Source organism: Lissotriton vulgaris, unplaced genomic scaffold, assembly GCF_964263255.1.
Source record: "Lissotriton vulgaris unplaced genomic scaffold, aLisVul1.2 SCAFFOLD_2024, whole genome shotgun sequence".
NCBI classification, from domain to species: domain Eukaryota; kingdom Metazoa; phylum Chordata; class Amphibia; order Caudata; family Salamandridae; genus Lissotriton; species Lissotriton vulgaris.
Genome location: NW_028244463.1, coordinates 225,188 through 247,400, shown reverse-complemented (window position 1 = coordinate 247,400; position 22,213 = coordinate 225,188). Strand labels below are relative to the sequence as shown.

The 22,213-nt window shown below is 44.4% G+C and overlaps 1 protein-coding gene across 1 annotated transcript in view; it reads left to right on the top strand.

The window, feature by feature from the left end:
- The window catches only part of LOC147667235 (mastermind-like protein 3), a gene marked incomplete at its 5' end in the record, with an annotated part of 243,048 nt that overhangs the window by 205,054 nt on the left and 15,781 nt on the right, over nt 1-22,213 (top strand). Inside the window, 2 exons of the mRNA XM_086948825.1 lie at nt 6,997-7,239; nt 11,375-11,459. Coding sequence (XP_086804951.1) covers nt 6,997-7,239; nt 11,375-11,459 — 328 coding nt within the window. The remainder of the gene's footprint in view (nt 1-6,996; nt 7,240-11,374; nt 11,460-22,213) is intronic.

Sequence of the window (22,213 nt, the reverse complement as noted above, 5' to 3'; positions counted from 1 at the left end):
TTACTGTTATGTTACTTTATTGGATATTTGTATAGCACAACTTTTGGCAATTACTTGGTCTATTGGCGCAGACATTGGTCTGCAGTTGTGATTTCATCTAATTGGAGGGAGTTTTCATTCCTGAACCTCATTTGGCATGGGTGTGTGATTTGGATGGCGTGGGTTATACTTGTGGATACGTTTTAATAGGGCAGTGGGCCTAGAATTCTTCCAGCCTAACACATGTGAGTGGGATTATTTTCGCCTTCTTGTGCGTCCCAGGAACACTTAAACTATCACATGTAGGGACTTTACCATATTAACGGAACAGCACAACCAGTGGTATTAATCACTAACTCTAAACTACCAACTTCTGTGGCCTTAGCAGAGGTTAAACTAGAAGGGCCAACCACGGCTCCAACTGTTTTTTAATCGCTCTTTATAAAGATTGTATTGTCTAGATGAAGTTAATATTTTTTTATTATCAACAAACAGATTTCTAGGTCCGTTTAATTATTTATTGATGAATTTTATTTTTTAATTCATTGTGACGATACAAACTGACTAAATGGACGCTCCTGTGAGGATTCTTATTAAAAAAATGTTTTAAACTAAGTGGAAATAATGTAAGCTAAAACACAGGACCGAGATAAAACAAGTGTCTCTTGCATTTTAGCACTATCCGATATACGTTTTTTTATTAATGATGCATATTCCCCATTGTAATGATTGTTATTAATCAAACAATAAAGTTAAATTGTAATTGTAGTGGATCATCTCCGCAAGGTTGTTTGCAGTGGAGTATATGTTCCTTTGGCCCTCCACCTAACCTGTCAGCTAATGTTCAAAAGACGCACGTTTGGTGCAAATGAACCTCTTTTGGCTAGTGGGTTGTATTTTTATAAAAAAATACTGTAGCTGGTATGAGTGACTGTATTGGGGTGGCTACTGTACACGTGGTTAATATCCAGTTGTGTTGACCTGCGTCTTGTTTCCTTCACTAGTTCATTCGATACTTCTGAACCACCCACCCTTTGAGATCTTAGGCGTCTGATGTCACATTACTTTAACAGGCATGTGCTTCCCTGTTCCCGGCATAATCCAGTTAGAGGTATGCGGTCAAAACTCTGATTTCAGACCTGCCAACCATGGAACACATTCCTCGTTGTGATTTTTCCTAGATTGTGGGAAACAGCTCGAATTCTGAGGGGAGACTCTATGCTATTGCAACAAGCCACTCAGCCACAGCTGAATCTCTTAACCTCACTGCTCTTGGCCCATTTCACTTGGGGGGAGAATAAACAACGTCAATTTTGGCAAAAAAAGTTCCATGAGATCTGTGTTAATGTAAAATGTCACATTAAAAACACTGTCGCAGCCAAAGACTTGAGCACTCCTTTTTGATTAATGACTCGCGACAGTTCCTTTCACACCGAACAGCTCTCAATTTTAATTAAAATGTGTTCACTTTCCTTAAGTTTCCCACAGTATTTATGCTGTCCAAAGAATTTTGAATGCAACCTTCAAGGATTGCGGTGACAGAGCGCCCAATGCAACCTTCAAAGGTTGAGTACTATGTCACTGATAAGTGTGACACACACAGTGTATCTTCGTGCGAGGTGGAATGAGTGCTCGTGAGCCAAAGCGATGCTGGAAATCAGGGTTCAAGTCTCGGGTCGCATCCACATCCTGTGATTCTGGGCAAATCACTTAATCTCCCGGTGCCTGAATGTGTAACGTAAATACGGTGCTCATGTAAAGCGCATCAATACCTTCGGGTCGATTTCGCGCTATATAAAATATATGCAAAAAAAAATGTGGGAGATAAATAAGGTGATTTAGTTTGCTGCGTTCAGTCAATGTAGGAAAGGCGAATGGTAAGTAAAAACATTAGAAACAAGTATGTCAGTAGCTGCGGTGGTCGGCGGCGGCTCCTGTGCGCCCGGCGGGTCTCGCTTTCTGAGGGGGCTCCCGGGTGCTCCTCGGCCCACCGTGCGCGGCGGGGTCCGCGCTGCGCGTGTACGGGCGCCATCTGCTCGGTATTGTGCTCCCGGTTGCCAGGCTACCTGCTCTCCCTGTCACACTCGGCTGCCTGGGCCTGCGTTAGCAGCATTATCCCCGGCGCGCCGAGGGGGCTGGCGGGAGGCGGCCCAGGAGCTGGAGTCACGATTAAGCCATCTGCAAGTGTGGGGGAGGGAGGGAGAGAGAGACAGACTGAGGGACCGGCGATCACCCAGCGAGACTGGCTGTGGCGCCGCCACGCTCATGCGCCGTCGTCTACCCCCATCTGCCGGCCGGGATCGGAACTGCAGAGTCTGCTCAGCTCACCTGCTTGGCTATCGCCAGGACTGCGGGATGATGCATGCTGGGTTTATTATCCCGATTTCTGCCTAGGCAAGTTATTTTTTGTAGTTACTAAATTAAAGTATTGAGCCGCACTCATTAAACGGAATCAATACATACGATACACGCATCATGCTTCTGCATAGACACTGTATTCCACGAATACAGCTTGTGTAAGCAAAGTATTATAACACTGAACATGGCAGATTATTACCATTAAAACGTTTATTATGGCCCTAAAATATACGTTTCTGTTTTTTTAAAATAGTTTTGTTTGTTATATCTGTTTTTATCACAAACAGGCTTCTAGTATGGAAATTAAAAATGAAACAAATGGCTACCTTTGTTTTGAGTACCCATTCCCTGTAAATCTGTCGTCCAAGCCCTCTAAATTATTAGTAACTTAATGGTTATACAGATTTTACCGTCGGATGCCACTTCACAGACCTTAACGTAGCATGTGTTTTAACACCCACAGCCCCCAAATTGCTCTGATCTTGCCTAAGCTCTGATTTTGAAATGCAGGTCCACATTTCTCATTGCATTGGAACAAAATACGAAGGGTTGATTTTTTTTTCGACGGCTGCAGCCGAAATTTGGTCTTTTTGACTCAAAATTCCAGTGAAATGAGGGATGAACGTTGTCATCTTTCAGTTTCTTATTTATGTATTTGGTTGTTAAACTGGCACTAAATGAGGTGAAATCTTTGCCCAAACAGTATGAACATGTGTAGAAAACAAACAAAAATGAAGTGAAACTATTTAAAAAGTGCTGCATTATGCCACATAATTTGTCTTTTCTTGTCATATAATTTAGTTAACCCTGTTGCATAATTTGCCGCTCCCCCGCCTCATAATTCCAGTAGTCTTGCATATAGTGATGAACTGCAGTCAGTCTTTCATTCTTTAGTAATATATTTTCAGTCAAGTGGTGGTCATGGCTTATATTTATTTATTTAATGTCTTGTATAGCCACAGCTTTTCCACAGAAGCCACTTCCAGTGAGTGTGTTTACATAGGTTAGTCCAAGTTATGAAATTTAAATTTGGAAGCAGAAGAACTGTTTTCTGAGGTCGTTAGCCGTAAAGATGACATTTTGAGAGGGGGGGGGGGGCTCTATTCCTTGATAGAGGGGCTAATGGTCCCAGTGTTGTCAGAAATAAACAGGGAGGCTTCCATTCAGAGGCTTCTCTTCATACTGTTTTGAAATCCTACTAGATTAGTTGGGTTCCTCAAGTTAGGTCCGGTGAGTTCCAGATCTGTGCGCCTATTCCAGTTATTTTACCTCCTTACATTTTTGTGCTGAGTCTTGTTTGTGTGATCAGATTTGATCTGCTTGATCAGTTCAATGAAGTGCCCATGTGTATTTGTCCGGCCGTCTCAGGCGTTAGCTCTTTGCTGCCATTATTATATGCACTATCTTTTAACAGTTCTCCACCAGTACCAATATGTCACTACAGGCAATTGGGCAATTTACTTACCAAATTACAATACTCTCTACATCAGTGTTGAGTTTCTTTTCAGTTAGAGCGCAGTAGTTTTGAGAAAGTCTGTATAGCGTGAAGAGAAGGAAGCTTGAGTCCAATTGATGACCTTGCGGTGCCAGTCTGAAATACTTCCATTGTAACTACCCTTTTGCATGAAATTTCAGTTGGGCAGAGGGAGAGCAATGCAGTATTCAAGCTTTTCCTGGACCACGTGTATTTTTGTTCTGTTCACAAGGTTGATTCAGTGCATTCTCCAGCTAAGGCCCCAGGTTCCCAGGGACCTGCCTCTGTAGTTCATTCGCTCGTTGATAAATTACATAATCCTAGAATTGAAGAAGTACCTAAACCTCCATGAATTTAGTTTCTCTAGCAATAACTTTTAATTCATGTATTTTATACCATTTAGATTGTATTATAAATTATTATGTAGACATAAAATTGATACATTTCTTCCTGATGGTGTTATGTATTGCATATTTGTGATGATATGCTTAATGAGTTTATTTATTGTTTCTTTGTATTCCAATTGCATAATTATTTTAATACATTTCTTTTTTCAAACTTAAAAGAATGTGCATTTGGCCTGGTGTGTGGTTCCAGTTTCTGCAGCTATCCTGATCACTTGATCCAGTAGGGCTTATGTATGGTGCATCAAGTTTCGAACTTTATTCGTGCCTTGAACTGAGAGCAAGTGAAGGCCTTTTGTTGCTTGATTTATGTGCGTCCACTTGCACTTCTGTTTTTGATGCCCTTACAACTTGATCTTGCCACGAAGTTTCTTCGGTGGCATAGTGTGGAGGATGTTGCAGTAGTCTGAATACCAGATCTTTTCGCTTCCACTTGGTTTTGACGTATTTGGACTATATTCTGCAGTGGGGAAAGCTACCAGTCGATGCCCTTGACCTTCAGTGGGTGACTCGTACATTACTCTGTTTTGATGAAGTGGGTGAACTTGCTCCTGGGTTAGAAGGGAATTAAATGTTAGTGTTTCTGCTCTTCTGAGCATTAGGATCTGAGTCTTGACTACACAGATACATTGGAACTCACTTTCCTCTAGTGAAGCACATGGTCCAGGCACACAGTACAGTTGGCCTTCTTCACTGGCCTGTATACTAGCTGGAAGTGGATTTGAGTGTTATATGTGTATATATGCTGTTTTATTGATAGAACTACAATAAACCTTGGCATCTGCAATGTTTAACACTTAACCCCTTAACTGCTTAGAACGTTCCGCGACAGTGCGGAAAGTTCTATTGAGCGAGCGGGGCCGCGAAGGCCAACGGACGTGAGCAGCACTACAAAGGTAGTGCACGCGACGGCCGTTGGCCGTCAGAAGCAGCGATGAGCTTAACAATTGATAACATTACGAAATACACAAAGTGTTATGGGTTGCCAGGCCAATTTTGGTGGGTCATGAAAGTCAATGGTCTATATTTAAGTAAGATTTGAAATGATTAGCCCTGTGTGTACATCAGTGCAAAAGTGCTGAACTAGGTCCCTAAGTATTCCTAAGCAAAGCTCTGGGTGAACCTTCCAGTAATTGTTGTGGTGTTTTTTTTACTTCTCAAAGCCATTTTAACAGAGAATGTGCTCACTTTACTTGCCCATACACAACCATACCACGTGTGTATGACTTATATACATAGATTGAGAAATATGGATGTGGCCCAATGACCAGAGCGTCCAACTTAGGATCTGGGGAACCAGGTTAGAGTCCTGGTGTTGGCTCAACATCCTTTGAATCTGGGCAGATCACTTAATTTTCCAAGCTTAAAATGAATCCTACCTTCTGTAATGTAATCTGGTGCTTGTATAAAGCACTCCAAAGCACTTGGTAGCTGCTTGCGCTATATAAGAATGCAAGGTATATATATATTTATATTATATTATATGTATAGAGCCCAAAGTACGCTCCTGGGCCTCGTTTTAATACAAAAATTAATATGAGGCCTTTCTCCTTGCTCTGCGGCAGAAGGGGGTTTTCAAATTTGCTAAAATTACTATCAACAACATCAAGATTTTTCAGAAGCATTGTGATTTGAGGGAAGAGATGTCGTAGGCCAGCACTGCACTCTAAAAAGTGTTCCAGCTCCAGGCTGCAGTGCAATTTACCATCTGAACTATTAGGGGCAGATCAATATCTTCGTCACAGTTCGATATCAAAGGACGTGGTCAAGGTTGTGACGTTTATAAAACAATTGCAGTTATTACATTAGGAAATCGCCTCCACCTCATGCCCATTAACCCCTTGCCCGTGGCCGGAATTCCGCTCCTGTGCGGCACATTCCGATCGCAGGCGTGGTCATCAGCACACGAGCACTGTGTGCCATGACGGCTCCCAGCCGTCATCAGCATCGAAGGAGTTAAAGCTAGGTGGGGCGTGAAAGTTTGTCTTTCTTCAAACGGGGTCATGTTATGAAAAGTTTGGGAAGCACTACTGTAAGGTATTTTAAAATGCAGCCACTTTGTGACTAGTTAAGTAAACTAGAACATATTTTCTATCACATTTGTCCTTGTTGCCAGATTCTTTGTAGCAGATAAAAAAAAAATGTATAAGTTGACTTTCACATTCTGCTTTTCAAGTTAGGCCCCTCAGGACTCCACCTCCTTTACTCTGCCTCTCTTTGATCCCCAAATTATGGGTTCCCTGAGTTAATTTTTTCCAACGCCACTACTCTCTGTGCTAGTACTTTAGACATTTGAGGAAAGCTACAGATGAATGTGAAGTGGTCAAAATTCTTGCACCAAGGTCCGATTCAGCAGGCTCCGCAGTAGGATCTCCTTATAAACCAGCCCTGGTCCTTTCTCAAAATCCCACCGTACCAAAGGGTGAGCACATTCATGCAATGATAGTGGCTTACTCGTTTCATTTTCTCTTGGACTACTAAAAGGTTTGGTTACCAGAGAATCCCGAGTCTCAGGGGGGCTGTGTTTTTGTCAAATGAGTCCTTTGGAACTAAGTGCACATTAAAATGTAAAAATAAAGCCCCATCCTGGAATCCGGCTGCCATTAATGTGGATCCACCAGTGCCCCTGTTAACAAGTCCAGAACCGAGCTTGGAGTTTTTTTCTCCAGATATTCTTGGTCTTTCAAATGGATGTATCTTTATTTCACCTGTATTCATTGACTTTCTCGTTATTAATTTTGGTGTGTGTAACTAATGAGGCATGTTTCTTTATTTACTTAGGAGCAAAACGCCGTGGGCATGCCTCGCCCCACAGGGCCCATGCAACAATCGGGGCCGGGGTCTGGAAATGTGATTTCAGGGGCGAGCCCTGGCACCCCTGGATTCCTGGCAAACCAGCCGCAAGCCGCCATCATGAAGCAAATGCTGATCGAGCAGCGGGCTCAGCTCCAAGCCATGGAGCAGCAGAAGCAGCAGTTCCTCCGGGAGCAAAGGCAACAGCAGCAGCAAATCCTGGCAGAGCAGGTAATGTTTCACATAAAAGGTGTTTTTTTTCAGCTGACACCGCTTTTGGTCTAGGTTTTACTGCAGTTGTACTTCAGTGTCACCAAAGCAAGCTGTTGTATTAGTGGTGCCAAGTAAATGCACTCACTCACTCACTCATTCTCCCTCTAAGTGACTCGCTTGTGTGGAAGTCTGTTTTCTCGACTATCTGACTTCTCTGACGTGGGTCTACTTTTCTTCGCCTCTCCATTGACCCTTCTCTGATTCTGTTTCTCACTCACTCTCCCAGTGACCGTAATTCCACTGTAACTCCTTCAGTCCCTTTTACTCCTTTTTGCCTTCCCCTGCCAGGATTCCCTTTGACAGTCCTTTCTCTGTTCTTTTTCTTTCCTGTTTCCTTTGCCTAGTTCTCACTCCAACACAAAGACTCTCTGCCTCTAGCGCTCACTGTTGTCTCTAGTGTTACCTCAGTCTCTCAGCCGTCTTTTGCTTCCAGTGCTCTTGCTATCTTTTCATCTGCATCCTTTTGTTTGTTCCTACTCTTTGGCTTCTCTTAGCCCAATCTCTCCTGACTTGCCATCTTCTCACTGCTTCTCCTGCATGTACCTTCTCTCTACTGAGGTTTGATTGAGCTTCCTGGCCAGGACTTCAACCTACTTGCTTGTCTGCACTAGATTGAACAATCTTACAGACATAATCTCAAGCATTACCTATGCTTTCTTACTATTGTTCCCCCTTGTTTGTCCCAAGATTGGTCTTAAAATTACAGTTTCCTTTACCACGTCAACTCCTCCATGCATTTGCTATCCTTTCTGTGAACAAATGTTGTTGGAGCTACTACTACTCATATGCCACCCCTTTCGGAAGAGTCATGTGGTGACGTACACATCTTTTTCATTGGGAAATGCAGTGTTTATTCTCGTTAGAAAAAATAGAGTCTGAGTTGATATGAGGTATTCACAGGTCTAGAGTGTGTAATTCCCTCAAATTTCTATGGGCATTTGGTAATAAAGTGTGCATCAGTGTTATGATGGGATCTATTAACCAAAGTAATTATTAGGTAGGCATTACTGCTGCTTCACATTACTGAGGAACATGGTCGGTCTATTGTTTACAACAAAAATAACAATAACTGCATAAAAAGGAATACATATTTTTCACCTGTTCGTGCTTTTTTCATCCTTGTAGACCGGTTGCTCTTCCATCTATCCTCTGGTTTACCTATCCAAATGTAGCCTTTTTGTAGAACTAAAATAGGTTCCTCCCACAGAGCCGGCGTTTAACAAGACTCTGCTTGTTCGTGGTCTTTTCCTCGCCTGTGTATAATCCACTGACTGCCCACATTTCTCCTCCCCACAGAGAACACAACATTGCCATCCTTCTTTACTTTTCACACCCTCCATAGTGCAGCAAAGACACACTAAACATGCACAAGCAAAAAAAAGAACCCTTTTCGAGGTTGGTTTTACACTGGCCCTGCCTAGGTTCCTCAGCCATCTATGGGCCAAATAAATTACAGGTAAGGGAACATATTTGATATTGTGTATTGTGTGTGTAATATAATAACAGGTCATCTCTCCTTGATTTCCACCAAAAACACATGATCTCTCTAAAGCTTTACTGTTGGCTCTGCGAGGATAACTATTTGTTTTATTCTATGAGGCCTTAGTTATTGCGAATTTAAACCGAAATGACCTGAAAAAAGAGGAAAATGCCATCTTAAATCAGTGCAGGTGAGTGAGGGGCCATATTGAATCTATTTTTGCACGGTTTGGCCATGCAGGGAGCCCTCCCAACGAGATCATTGAAGCCAGTAGCTCTTAGTTTTTCAAACTGAGAATCTTCAAGTTCTACATTTTTAAGGTGATAGATTATCTGTAAATTGCAGTGATTAAATGCTAACAAATAATAATTCTGTTCCACACTCTCGAAGTTACCATAGGTCTCAATTAGTATAAAAATCTGTGCTTTTAAAAACGTTGGAAGTCAAAAACCAAGTATAAATCCCTGTACAACAATTCCCTCCTGAAAGTCATAAAAGTCAATGATTTCATCATATGAGGCTGAATGTGTGAGGCTTAAAAACCTGAAGCTCATACAATAACGTCCACCTACTGACGTCAGAAATCTAAAATCTGTAGCGGATCTGATCAAGCATCCTCTTATGCAGTTGCTGCTGCACTCTGACTCAGCCTAGTGCTGTTGGTCCCTAAAACAAGCACCCGATTGCCTTTGAGTTATGCCTATATAACTCCCATTAGCAATTGGTGGTGAGTGTGCGCTAACTAACTGCTGGTTCTGAACAAGGGTGAACACGTTTCTCCCAAAATTCACGTCAGTAAATTCTGGTTGCTACCCTGACCTCCCAAATGAATAATAATAATAATAATAATCTTTATTGCATGATTAATTAAAATCTTTGCAATTAGGCAATAAAAACAGGAAGGAGAAAAGTACATGAATAAAGTATTTTGGAAAGCAAATTTAAAAACATTTAGAAAAGTTAAAAAGTGAAAGAAGAACCATGCGGCGGGTACAGTACTATGCATTAGTGAAAAAGGACTTTCACGATCAATTGTGTCTTTGGTTATCAAAGGAAAATAGTCTTGAAGAGCGGAAGCCATTCACGCTAAGTCAAATTCAATTACTAACCGCTGGGTTTAGGGCCGTGTTGACTAATTTCAGAAAGCGCACTAGCCTGCATGCTAGTTGGATGTCTTCTCCCTTAAAGCTCATCAACAGAGCTTGTCTACGAGTTCGCACACGTCTTTGGTTCCAAAGCTGTGTTAGGAAGCTCTTTCGGATACTATCTAGAGCTTTGCAGCTACACAGCAGGTGCAGAACGTCGTCCTTAGCATTATCGCAGAGCCTACACTTAGGATTGCAGTCCAGGCGCATCCAGCCCAAATTAATCAGGGATGTCACTTCCCTGGAAGTACCATGCCCTTTGACTGCTTCTCAATGACACCACCCTTCAATTTATTCAGATGATACATAATTAAACTTTGCTTTGAAATAAAATTGAAAATGGCAGCGGTGCAGCATGTTTAGCTGTGGTGGGTATCAAGTGCAACCAATCACACCTAAAGCTAAATCCATATTTAAAATATTTGTGATGGTTAAATCACACTGATTGCATTTGAATCCAAATTCGCTGCAAGCAGATCCGATTGGAGGATTTGCAAGAGGCAACATCAGGTTTGCAGCTTTTTTTGCAGTATTCAAATGACTCCTCAAATATTGTTCTTCAAAACTAGCTCTTCTGGGACAGAAATGTAAATTGTATGTTTGGGAATTGCTCTAAGTCCCTCTTTGGTTCTAGTGGTTCATTTGTCACGTTCTTAAATTTTGTGCTTCTCATAATGTAGTACTAGCTATTTGTTTGTTGCAATTTGTTAAAACTGCAGCAAATATTGGAACTGTCATGTTTTGCTGGTGTGTTTGAGGCTGTTGTGTGGCGTGGGGTTATTTGTAGGGCACCTCGGACAGTACTCTACCCGATATTATAAGGAACTAAGCCTCTTGTTTGCCTTCCCATTATACAGAAGGTACCACAGGAAGCTCACTTCTTCTTTTCTCTACAGGCTACCTACTTATTTTTCAAAGTAGATTTTGCATCTAGCTGGCTAGGACACTTTTGCTTGGGGCCATTTGCTACTACTTTTGCAGCTGCGCAACATTCTATGTTCCCTTTGCAGCGACGCTACACCATTTTCATGTTGCTGCTTGCTACAGTCGGAGACCAGCTTGAGTGTGGAATGGCAGTGTAAAGCACCTAGGTGAGCAGCCATCGATATCAGCAAGGCTTATGTTGAGTAGATGCTGATCAGACAGGGACCATCTCTGTTAGTCGTATGTTTTACGATTGCCGGCGACAAGGGATCTCAGCCTTGAAGGACTACGCTTGTTTGCTGTACTCAACAGAAACTATGCACCTATGCTGTTGCTCTTTCCAAACAAGTTCGAGTTTCACAAAGTGGACGCATCTGTATCTGCCTGTGCTGCAGGAGGAAGAATGCAGCTTGAGTTCAAAAGTGCAAGTTTTCTCTGTAGTAAATATTGTGGTGTGCTCTGCCCCACTACTGGGTCTGTGAATCCCATAACTTGAGCTTCTCGTTTTCTAATAACATTTCTCCTTCTTTCTCTTCTCTTCCAGCAGTTGCAGCAGCCGCACATACCCAGACAGCATCTTCAGCAGCCGAGGAATCAGTACACAGTGCAGCAGGTCAACCAGTTCCAAGGTACGAAAAATTGTATTTATTTATTTATTTCAAAGGTTTTATATAGCGCTGCTGGACCCGAGAGTATCAGAGCGCTTTACAAGGAAGGTAAAAACAAACATTGAACAGTGAGATCAAACAAGTCAAGTGCGTCAAAGGAGTAGGGACATATAAATTGAAATGTATACAAATAAAAAAGGGAGGAGAGAGATGGAAGTGAAGCGAGGGTGAGATAGAGAGGGCAGGGGTATAGCGGAGGAGGGAGGGGAGAGCATAGTATGAGAGAGAGGAGTTATCAGGGATGGTGTCATACTACAAGTATCAAGATACATTGGGCATGTAAAGTGTCCGTGACATTAGATACCCCAGTATTTGTTGAGAAGCAGTATTTTGAGTTCTTTTTTGAAGAGATGGTAGGAAGGGTTGCAGCGGATATCCTTTGGGAGGGAGTTCCAGATTGTGGGAGCGTTACCAGAGAACGCACAGGTTGGGTGGGATCAGGGTAAGTGAGTTAGTGCTTCTCAGGGATCTGGAACAACCTGCTTTCTGAAGTTTTGTTGCAAGGTAGGAAGGGGTGTTTTGGTGAAGAGCTTTGTGAGTGATGCAGGCAATTTTGTATGTGGATCTTCCTTCTATTGGAAGCCACTTGAGATTTTTGAGGATGGGGGAGATGTGATCAAATTTTCTGCAGTCGGAGATGAGTCTAGCCGCAAGGTGGAGGACAGATTTAATTGGGGCAAGATGGATTTTAGGAGTGCCAGCCAAAGGGTGTTGCCATAGTCGATCCTGGAGAGGACCAGTGACTGGACAACAAGTTTGAAATCTTCTGCTGGAATAAAAGGTTTGAGTTTTTTGAGGTGGAGAAGGGTTAGAAGAGCGCTTTTGGAGGCATTTTTGATGTGGGGGATGAGTTTGAGATTTTGGTCAATACTGATGCCAAGGGACTTAACAGTATTAGAGGTGGAGAGAGTGCAGTTTAGTGCTTTGATGTCCTTTTACCAGAGTTGGATGGGAAGAGGATTGTTTTTGGGGGAGAAGATTATGATTTCAGTTTTTTTGGGGTTTAGTTTGAGATGGTTCAGATGGAACCTGGTTTGAATTTTAGTCAGTGTCTCATTTAGATGAAGGATGTCTTTGTGAGATTTGATCTTGTAGTATAGTTGCGTGTCATCAGCATAGAGATGGTAACTGATATTAGAGTGTTTGAGGATGAGGGTGAGTGGTTCCATGAACAGATTGAATAGGGTAGGGGAGAGGATGGAACCTTGAGGTACTCCAAGTGAAACAGGTTGTGGCTTGGAAAGGAAATGGCTATGTTTGATTTGTTGGGATCTGTTTTGGAGGAATGAGGAGAACCATTTGAGTACCGTGCCTTCAAAGCCAAATCGAGGGTGTTGAGAAGGGTAGGGTGGTGAACGGTATCAAATGCAGCTGAGAGGTCAAGAAGGATAAGTATAGAGGATTCACCTTTGTCAAGGGAACGATGAATATCATCCATGACATTTAACATAGTAGTTTCAGTGCTGCAACCCTTTCTGAAGCCGGACTGGAAGACATCAAGGAGGATGAATGAGATAATGTGTTTCTCTAGTTGCATTAAAACACATTTTTCGAGGGCTTTGGAGAGGAAAGGAAGGTTAGAGATGGGACGAAGGTTGTTTGGATCATTGGGGCCCGCAGTGGAGTTTTTGGGAGTGGGCGTAATTTGGCCAAGTTGGAGGGATGCAGGGACACAGCCTGTGGAGAGAGAGGAGTTGATAATTTTAGACCAAATAGGGGCAATGGTGGAATTGAATTCTTGAGCTAATGTGGCGGGGAGAGGATCTTTGGAAAGTGCTTTTTAGATGGTTGTGTTAATACCATAGATTGTCCTCTGCACATTATAAACTGTTTGCCAACAATGAGTACCTTGGTGATGCCACATCTAATCCTCTGTTATTCTTTTTCTGCTAGCTGGTGAGCATGATACATAATCCTGCTAAAACATTTTTAAAAGTGATACTGATTCACCTTGGAATCGAATCAGGGATTTGTTGGGGAAATTGTGGAAGTCTGGTATATGAAGTACACCCATTTACCCAAGAACATTTTCAGAGTCGTTTGTCCTGTCAACTTCTAATCCGTTCACATTTATCAACCGTAGAAACCAAGATGAAATGTTTTATTTTCTCAAAGGAGACCCCCGAATGAATTCAGCACCTGATCTTAAACACACCCTCTCAGGTCATCGACAAAACGAGAACCGGATTCTAATGTTTGACAAACCAGACATCTCTTGGTCTTCGTAGATTGCTTTATGTTGCAATCAACTGACATGGCTATTTGTAGCACTTGATAAAGTCAGAGGAGCTGCAAGTTTAGTCCAGTTCAACAATATAGACTGGCACGGTGCTTGCCTTTGTGGTAGTGTTTGCTCTTGCTGTGTGCATAGGCTTTTGCTCTGAACACCTAAAGTGATCCCACGTGCAGGTTGACAGTGAAGACCGTAACTTTAGTAAGCACTTCAGATCCTTCTTAGATAAGTTGCAAACCATTAAAGGTTTACTGCGTTGTAGTTTGCACATCAGGAGTGTTAGTAAAGAGGCGACATTGACTCCGCCTGCCAGTCGCTGGTTTTAAAACCCTTCAGATGTTTAACGCAGGATACTGCTGAATTCCACCTCTGTCCAGCCGAATTCCTGTTCTACTGAGCTAGTAGGTTTGTGCAAACATTATTCCTCATACAGGTAGTGCGCGTACTAAAATGTTGCAATAGGATACACCTTAAATAATGTTAGGAAAATGATCATGAATCATACCAAAACAATGGCCATCTTCCATGCTCAACAGAAATTCATGTGGAACCGTTGCTAGCTCTGTAAAGCCAGGGTTAGGTGATCAGAATATCAAGATGGATGCCAAGCTCCAGTACTGGACATGCCGTAAAGAAACTGTTGTGGTCTTGTACATTTATGAAGTTGGTTCATTTACTGCTACAGCAAAAAGCACAAGCTCCTGAGAGTGTTATGGTTTATGGATCCAGGATTTGATCGAGAGAGTAACATAACCTCCCTTGGTCTTGTCTAGAGTCTTTAAGGTGCTTACTTTTCATATGTGGGTGGTAAAAGTATTCATAGATAGCAGGAAAGTTGTTGAACAAGCAGCAAAAGTGACATAGTTCCCAAAATCAAAACTGTCTATTTGAATAAACCACAAGCAGGCACATGGAGCTTACCGCTTCAGATAAATTAGCCGGTGGATGAGCACTGGTTGACCTCTCAGCCTGCATTAATTTCACGGCCTTTTGCCTCATCTACAAGGCAGTGGTGACCAGAGCACCACCCTACCTGCTAGAAACACCGGCCATTTCCAGAGGACAACAACACGCCACAGGGAGCGGGAAAGAAAAACTGAAGGCATGGGGCCGCATCCCTCTGCATGTGAGCTTCGTCTCTACCGCCTGCAGTTCAGAAAGGAGCATTAGGCCAGTCTCTTCTAAGAGCCTCTACTCTGTCAGCAGCAAGGGGCCTCCCAATTCTCCTCCAGGATCCAACAGCGAAGACCTCTAGCCCATTGTCCACCACTTGTTATACATGATCTTGAGTTGTCTGCCAATGCCGCCAGGTGTATGGCGCTTTGTTGCTTCCCATCTTTAAAAACGACTCAAATAGCATCCATGCAGAGGATGCTCCCCTGATTGAAACATGTTACATGCATTTCAAAGGTGCACCTGGAGGGTTTCCCCCACTGTTGATTTGGGAAGAGTCAAAGAACACAGATTACCTTTCGGTAATGGACAAGGCGAAGATGGAGCTCTGGTGTCTATGTTGCCAAGTCTCATTATTGTTAAAAAGGCAATCTCCCATGTTGTTCGGTGTTTGAGAGTATGCTAAAGCCTCACTTCCAGGGCCTTGTCTGTTTTGTTGTCGTGCTCGACGAGTTAGGCTTTTGTGACTAATTGCTTTTGGAAATATGTGAAAAAGTGCTACTGATTCAGCGTCCCCTCTCTTAAGCCCCGTTGATGTGTTGAATTTCAGAGCTCCTCTTGAAAACAGTTGACTCATTTCTGCGTGCCTTCTGCCAGCATTGTTGTCAGAGGGGAAGCTTCTTATATGCTGTAAAAGAAAAAAATGAAATTAAGTAGCCTTGTGAATCACGCAAAGAAATTACTTGCCAACAATTCAGCAAGGCCGCAGTGGTAATTTTGCAACTATAGTTTTCTTCGGGCTTAACCCTTTGTTGCCTCTTCCAGTCACAAACCATGCAGTCTCGGTCACACACAATAGTGGCTGTATGACAGCACCTAGGGTGAGCCTTGTTCCTTTCCTTCCTTCCCTTCCCCAATGACAGCATATTCTCTTCTCCATGCTGTAACTGACATAATTCCTTAAAAGGCCATGTCTTGGAGGTGATGAGTCCAACAGTGCACCTAGAAGCATCTTCTCTGTGCCTCTTCGGGTAGGCACTCTTCCTGCTACATAATGACCTTGTTTGAAATGTCATTTATTAGCCTATCGTGCTTTTGTAATAGTCTGTTTTCTTTTAATTTGTTCATTCCCTAAGTACAAAAACAAAATTAAATTTTGCTTGTCATAGTCACCTCCTTGGCTGCAATTGGGTCTGGTTTTCTGGCTTAACTACCAATAATACCACGTTCGTGACAAGAACAGTCGTCTTGTACTCATTTGTTTGTTTTTTTGTTGTTGAAATATTTCTTTGTCATTTTCATTTTCACATGCGAATTTCATTACCATAACACATACACAATCCGTCTCCAAGATACAGGCAAAAATAATATAACATTGTCATGTAGGCAAAGTACTGACCTAACACCATAAGTAATCAACTGCGTAAAGTAAAGCAGATTCAATTAACAAAGGAGTGACAGTGTTGCGTACCTACTACTACCATTAACTAGTGTGGTTTAGGTGGCCGTTTCAGGAGGGAAGGGGTAATAATGCCGAGGCTGCATGCAGCTACAGTTATCCCTTCCAAGGTCTACTACCAGGCTAGCCATGCCTAAGCACAGGTGCGTTGGGTGGGGAAGGGTTTTTCTGCTTTTGTGGTGCCCCAGAAGGGGCGGGTTAGGAACGCATTGTTCAAACATACTGGACCAGTGACCTGGGAGGGAGGTAAGATGTGACCTCTGTGCCTGCATTCCCCCACTAACATTGAAGTGATTTAATCTTTGGGTAAGGATGGGATGTGTAGAAAGGATTCCCAGACTGCCTCGCACACTCCCATTTGATCATTGAGTTTGTAGACCATGCGTTCACAGTCTGCAACCCCTGCCAGTTCTGCATTCAGTCTTAAGAAGTTGGGGGAGAGGGTTGCCTGTAGTGTCAAAGGATGCACACTTTGGCTGACCCAAGGGCTGTCACCAGCCAGCCTTGTGCGTGTTTGATTAGGGCACACAGTTCGCCATGTCAAGGAGAGCCAAGCATAAGGAAGGGTATATGGACAGTCCCTGATTAGAAAGAGTCGGCAAAACTGTGGTCCAAACCCCTGGAGTGCTGGACAGTACCTCAGGGTATGTGGTAGATAACAGTCCCCAACTCTGCATCTCCAGCATGAGGCATGCCATAAAAGGCCAGGTCTGTGCAGCTTTTGGAGCAGCCAATGCCAGCCGTGTAACACTTTGAAATAGTGGAATTTCAGTTTGGCTTCTCGCAGGACGGTGTTGTGTGTGTGGAGCAGTGGCGGTTTCTCTGTTAGGGCGTCGGGGCTCCGCCCCCGTTAAATATTCTACATTTACGAAGGGAATTGAAAACATAAATTTTAATGAATAAGTATGTGAATAATTCACAAAAAAAGAACACGAGGGTGACGGGGCACTGCCTGAGTAAGCAGCAATCTACCCCACTCACCACCATTACTGCCGCAGGTCCACTGTCACGTTACGTGACTAATTGCTTGCTCCTTTGCTCCCTGGCGGCCGGGCCCAATAAAGCCTGCTATGTGTTTGCCGGGCCGACACCCTCACAGCCCTGAAGGCTGTGACGTCATCGGCTCGTCAAAGACATAGCTGGAAGGCCCAGTCTCCACCCCCTGATGGCGTGGAGGTTAAGTTAGCCCCGGGCGTTTAAAATGCAAGCCCGGGATAACAAAACCTTCACGTCCATCCAGGGCACAAGTCCTAAAAAAAGAAGTGGGGGGACTCCCCAAGGTAGGCGTGGTCACAGGAAGTGACATCATGACAGGAAGTGACATCACGGCAGGAAGTGACATCACGACAGGAAGTGACATCACAAGATGAGTGTCCTATAATAGCACGTGTTAAGTCTGGTTATTCCACGTCCCGAAGAAAGGGTGGTACGAGTAACTGGAAGGAAGAGCCTCTGGGTTCTGCAAGTGTGACCATTGTTCACTGGGGTACAGTTATAGGCAGAGGTCATTCCACTGAAATGACGCTCCAGTCAGTACCTCTGAAGGTCTGCCTACTTGGGGCGGATTTGCTGAGGCAGACCACTCTCAGTGTCTGCCATGCCTGGCAGGAAAAATGAACACTGCCCACCACTTGTAGGGGAAAATCTCTCTGTGGGTAGGAGACATTTTTATTTTTCAGAAACAAACCCTTGAATTGTGGGCTTGTTTCTGAAAAACAAAGAAGTTTGCGAAGTGGGCTGTAACAATATGACAGCCCACTCAGCATTCAGTCTTGCCAAAAGCACATCTACTTCACTAATGGATACACTTGTGTTAAAGAGTTCCCCATCGACACAGTAAAGAGTTATACGTTGGGTGGGTTGTCCTCCATAGGGAGCGGTAGTAAAGGTTACAGAATATTGTACGTTTTATTATATGACCTGCTTTTTTGTGCAGCATGTTTATCCCTCAGTTAAAGATATTGCCAAGATGCCATTTTTCTAATTATCCAAATACAGCCCACATTGCCATGTTATCAGACTGAATAAACTATGCACTTAAAGTAGCTTAAACATAGATGTATTTAGGTGGTAAATGGTACTAATGAGATGAAACATTTGCCCAGTTGCGGTGATTCCTAGGATCAAGAAGGCCAGAAGTGGCTGTAGCCTCTTCTCACTCAATGCCTCCAGACTATGGAATGCCCTCCCACTGCATCTACGGAGCGAAGCAAACCATTTGAACTTCCGAAAACAGTTGAAGACCTGGCTGTTCATATAAAAGCTCAGACCCCCTCCCCTTAGCCCCGCGCAGCGCTGGGATGCCTCCGGGTAGCCATGCGCTATACAAGTAACAATACAATACAATTCAGTTAGTGTTAGCATGTGCAAAATTTCAAAATAATAAAGTAACTCTATCATAAAATATGCAGCATTATACTACATAACTTGCCTTTGCTTGCCTCATAATTCCACCCTGCTGCATAATTTGGTCTTCTCCTGACTCATAATTCCAGTGACCCGGACTATGGCAAAAGACAAAGGTGGGCGAGACACCAAATTACCAGGGACAGCGGAGCCAAGGGTCTGCTCTGGCTCTTAAGAACCCATACACAAGCCAAGCCTTGAAAAAATGTGGTGTGTCAATCATACAGCACAGATTATGTTAGACTATAGTAAACTATCGAAAGCTCATGTTAGTACTTCAGATTATGTGCAAAGTATTTATCAAACAAGACCTGAGAATCGTTCCAGCTCCCCCACCACCTCCCCCCAAAAGACAGTGCTATTAGTGAACTAAAAGGCAAGTCAGGGGTTTTGTACAAAGCAAAGCCTGAAGTCATGTATTTGAAGGTGTATTCTTTGTGATGATAAATAAAAAGGAGGATTGGTTTAAAACTTTTTGCCTATACTTTAAGATGAATGTTTAATGTGGTTTTTACAATTTTTTGATCAACATCGACTGGAAAGTATTGGAGCTCTTCATTTGAGTATCAATACTGGAACCTGTTTCCAGGGCCGGCTTTAGCACTGGTGGTGCCGTGGAGGGCCTTGTGTGCGTGGGTGAGCATCTCGCCTCGACGGGGAGCCAGTGGAGTGTGCGCAGGTGCTGGGAGATGTGGCAGTTGTTTGGCAGGTTGAGGACCAGTCTTGCGACGGCGTTCTGGATGTTCTGTAGCTTGCGGATGAGGTTTTTGTTTATTCTGGCGTAAAGTGTGTTGCCGTAGTCGAGTCTGCTGGTGACCAGGGCGTGAGTGGCTGTCTTTCGGTGTTCGAGGGGGATCCATTTGAAAGTCTTACGAAGGAGGCGGAGGGTGTGGAAGCAGGAAGATGAGACAGAGTTGATCTGGCGGTCCATTTTGAGCTCGGAGTCCAGGATGATTCCCAGGTTGCGTGCGTGGTCTGTGGGGGTTGGCGGGTTTCCGAGGGCGGTGGGCCACCAGGTGTCGCTCCAGGCGTCGGGGTTTGGGCCCACGATGAGTACTTCTGTTTTTTTGGTGTTTAGTTGTAGGCAGCTGTTTTTCATCGATTTGGCGACGGCTTCCATGCCTTCTCGAAAGTTGCGTCTGGCGGTGTTGGGCTAGTTGGATAGGGTGAGGATGAGCTGGGTGTCGTCTGCGTATGACACGATGTTGAGTCCGTAGGTTCTGACGATGGGGGCAAGTAGAGCCATGTAGACGTTGAAGAGCGTCGGGCTGAGGGAGGAGCCCTGGGGGACTCCGCAGGTGGTAGGTGTGGGGTCTGAGAGTAAAGGGGGGAGTCTGACCCATTGCGTCCTGCCGGAGAAAAAAGGAGCAGATCCAGTTGAGGGCCTTGTCATGGATTCCTGCGTCGTAGAGTCTGCATATTAGGGTGCGGTGGGAGACTGACGAACGCCGCTGATAGGTCTAGGAGGATGAGGGCTACTGTTTCTCCTTTGTCCAGTAGGGTGCGGATGTCGTCTGTTGTGGCGAGGAGGGCGGTTTCTGTACTGTGGTTTTTTCTGAAGCCGGATTGGGAGGAGTCGAGGATGTTGTGTTCTTCAATGAATGTGGCGAGTTGGCTGTTGATGGATTTCTTGATGACTTTTGCTGGGAAAGGGAGCAGGGAGATGGGTCTGTAGTTTTTGAGGTCGGTGGGGTCCGCTGAGGGTTTCTTCAGGAGGGGGTTGACCTCGGCGTGTTTCCAGTCATCGGGGACAGAGGCGGTCACCAGGGAGCGGTTGATGGTGTGGCAGAGCATGGGTGCGATGGTGTCAGCAGCTCTGTTGAAGATGTGGTGGGGGCAGGGGTCCGTGGGGGCCCCTGAGTGGATTGACTCCATTGTCTTCAGTGTGTCTTTGGTGGTGAGGGCTGTCCAGTCATCAATCGCTGGTTTCCGGGTGTCGGGGGTGGTTGGTGAGGGTTCAGTGTGTTGGTTGTCTTCGTCGAAGTTGTCGTAGATGCTCTTGATTTTGTGGTGGAAAAAGGTGCGGAGTTTGGCGCAGAGGTCTTGTGAGGGAGGGATGTCGGTAGACTCGCTGGGGGGTTGGGCGAACTCCTTGATGATGCTGAAGAGTTCCTTGCTGTTGTGTGCGTGGGTGGAGATTCTGTCTTCAATCGTTTTTTCCTCATTTCTCTGATGAGTTGATGGTGAGCGTTGGTGGCGGCTCTGAAGTTGTTGTGGGCTTCTGTGGATTTGGTGTTTCTCCAGGCCTTTTCGAGGCAGCGGCATGTGCGCCTGGACCTCGAAGTTCGGTGGTAAACCATCTGGCTTTCTTGGCATGAGTATTGTTGTTTTTCTTGAGGGGGGCTATGGTGCTGGTGCTGTCCGAGATCCATCTATGCAGGGTTCGGGCTGCGGTGATCAATGGTGATTAATGGTGATCAATCAGGTCATATTGCAGAGAGTAAGCCATGAATCTTCGAAAACAGAGTCCTGAGTTCCCAGCCAGTTCCTCTCTCAGCAATTATATTTGCGGCGCCGGCATGGGGTCAAATTTACAGCAGTTTCTCAATCTCAGCTCCTCACATAGAGAAAGCTGAGCCACACGGCCCTGACAAAGGAGGCAGCAGGCGGCCTGGTGCGAGCCCAGGACCCCCGCCATGATGATATGTAGTAATGCCTCTGCCTAATTCCTTCAAAAACAAATTCCCCGCCTTCGGCACCAGGACATGACGTCACCCGGCGGGCGGCACCAGGTATGGCTTTATCTGACTGTGGCCCTCTGTTACGTTATTACCCTTTGTAGCCGCACTACTGAGAGCCGTGCAGCGCACATTTAGGATACATTGCAGCAGCCAGTGAGCTACACCAAGCTGGCACTGCAGGACTAAGGAGCAGCGCCGCACTGCTTGCTGCCACACTCATGATATATTACAGTTTTAGGCAGGGCTTCGCTGACGCTCGGGTACTATGCAAATGCGTGATAATGCATTTCAGTGCAGTGATGCGGATCACCACACTGAAATGCGTTCGAATCACGCCTGGTGCGTGATACTTGGCAGGACTGTGCGCTGGATGCCGCCTGTGGGCGTCTATGCGCTCCTTCTGGCATTTCCACCGGGGCCTGGCCTTGTCTCCAGCTCTTGCTCCTCCTCCGATGTTGTTCCGGCCACTGGATGGGTGCATACTGCAGAGCTTGAAAAGACACACTTGTGACTTGTTTGTTTCAAGTTGCGAGATGTCGTGAATCGTGAGCTGTTAGCTTCGTCCGTCCCACAGATGTGGAAACTAAATTGGGTTTATGCTGGTAATGGAAGAACTGGAAGGCACAGACACAATGACATTTGTAGCCAGTCAATACCTCGTTAGCTGTAGCCTATATACTTATAAAAATGGTTAAGACAGCATGGCAACCAAAACAGACATATATATATTATATAGTATATAGTACTCTGCCACAAATGTGAACATGTCTGCCAAAATCTAAGTAAGCCATTAATAATGTTTGGCAGATGTTGCATCAGGCAA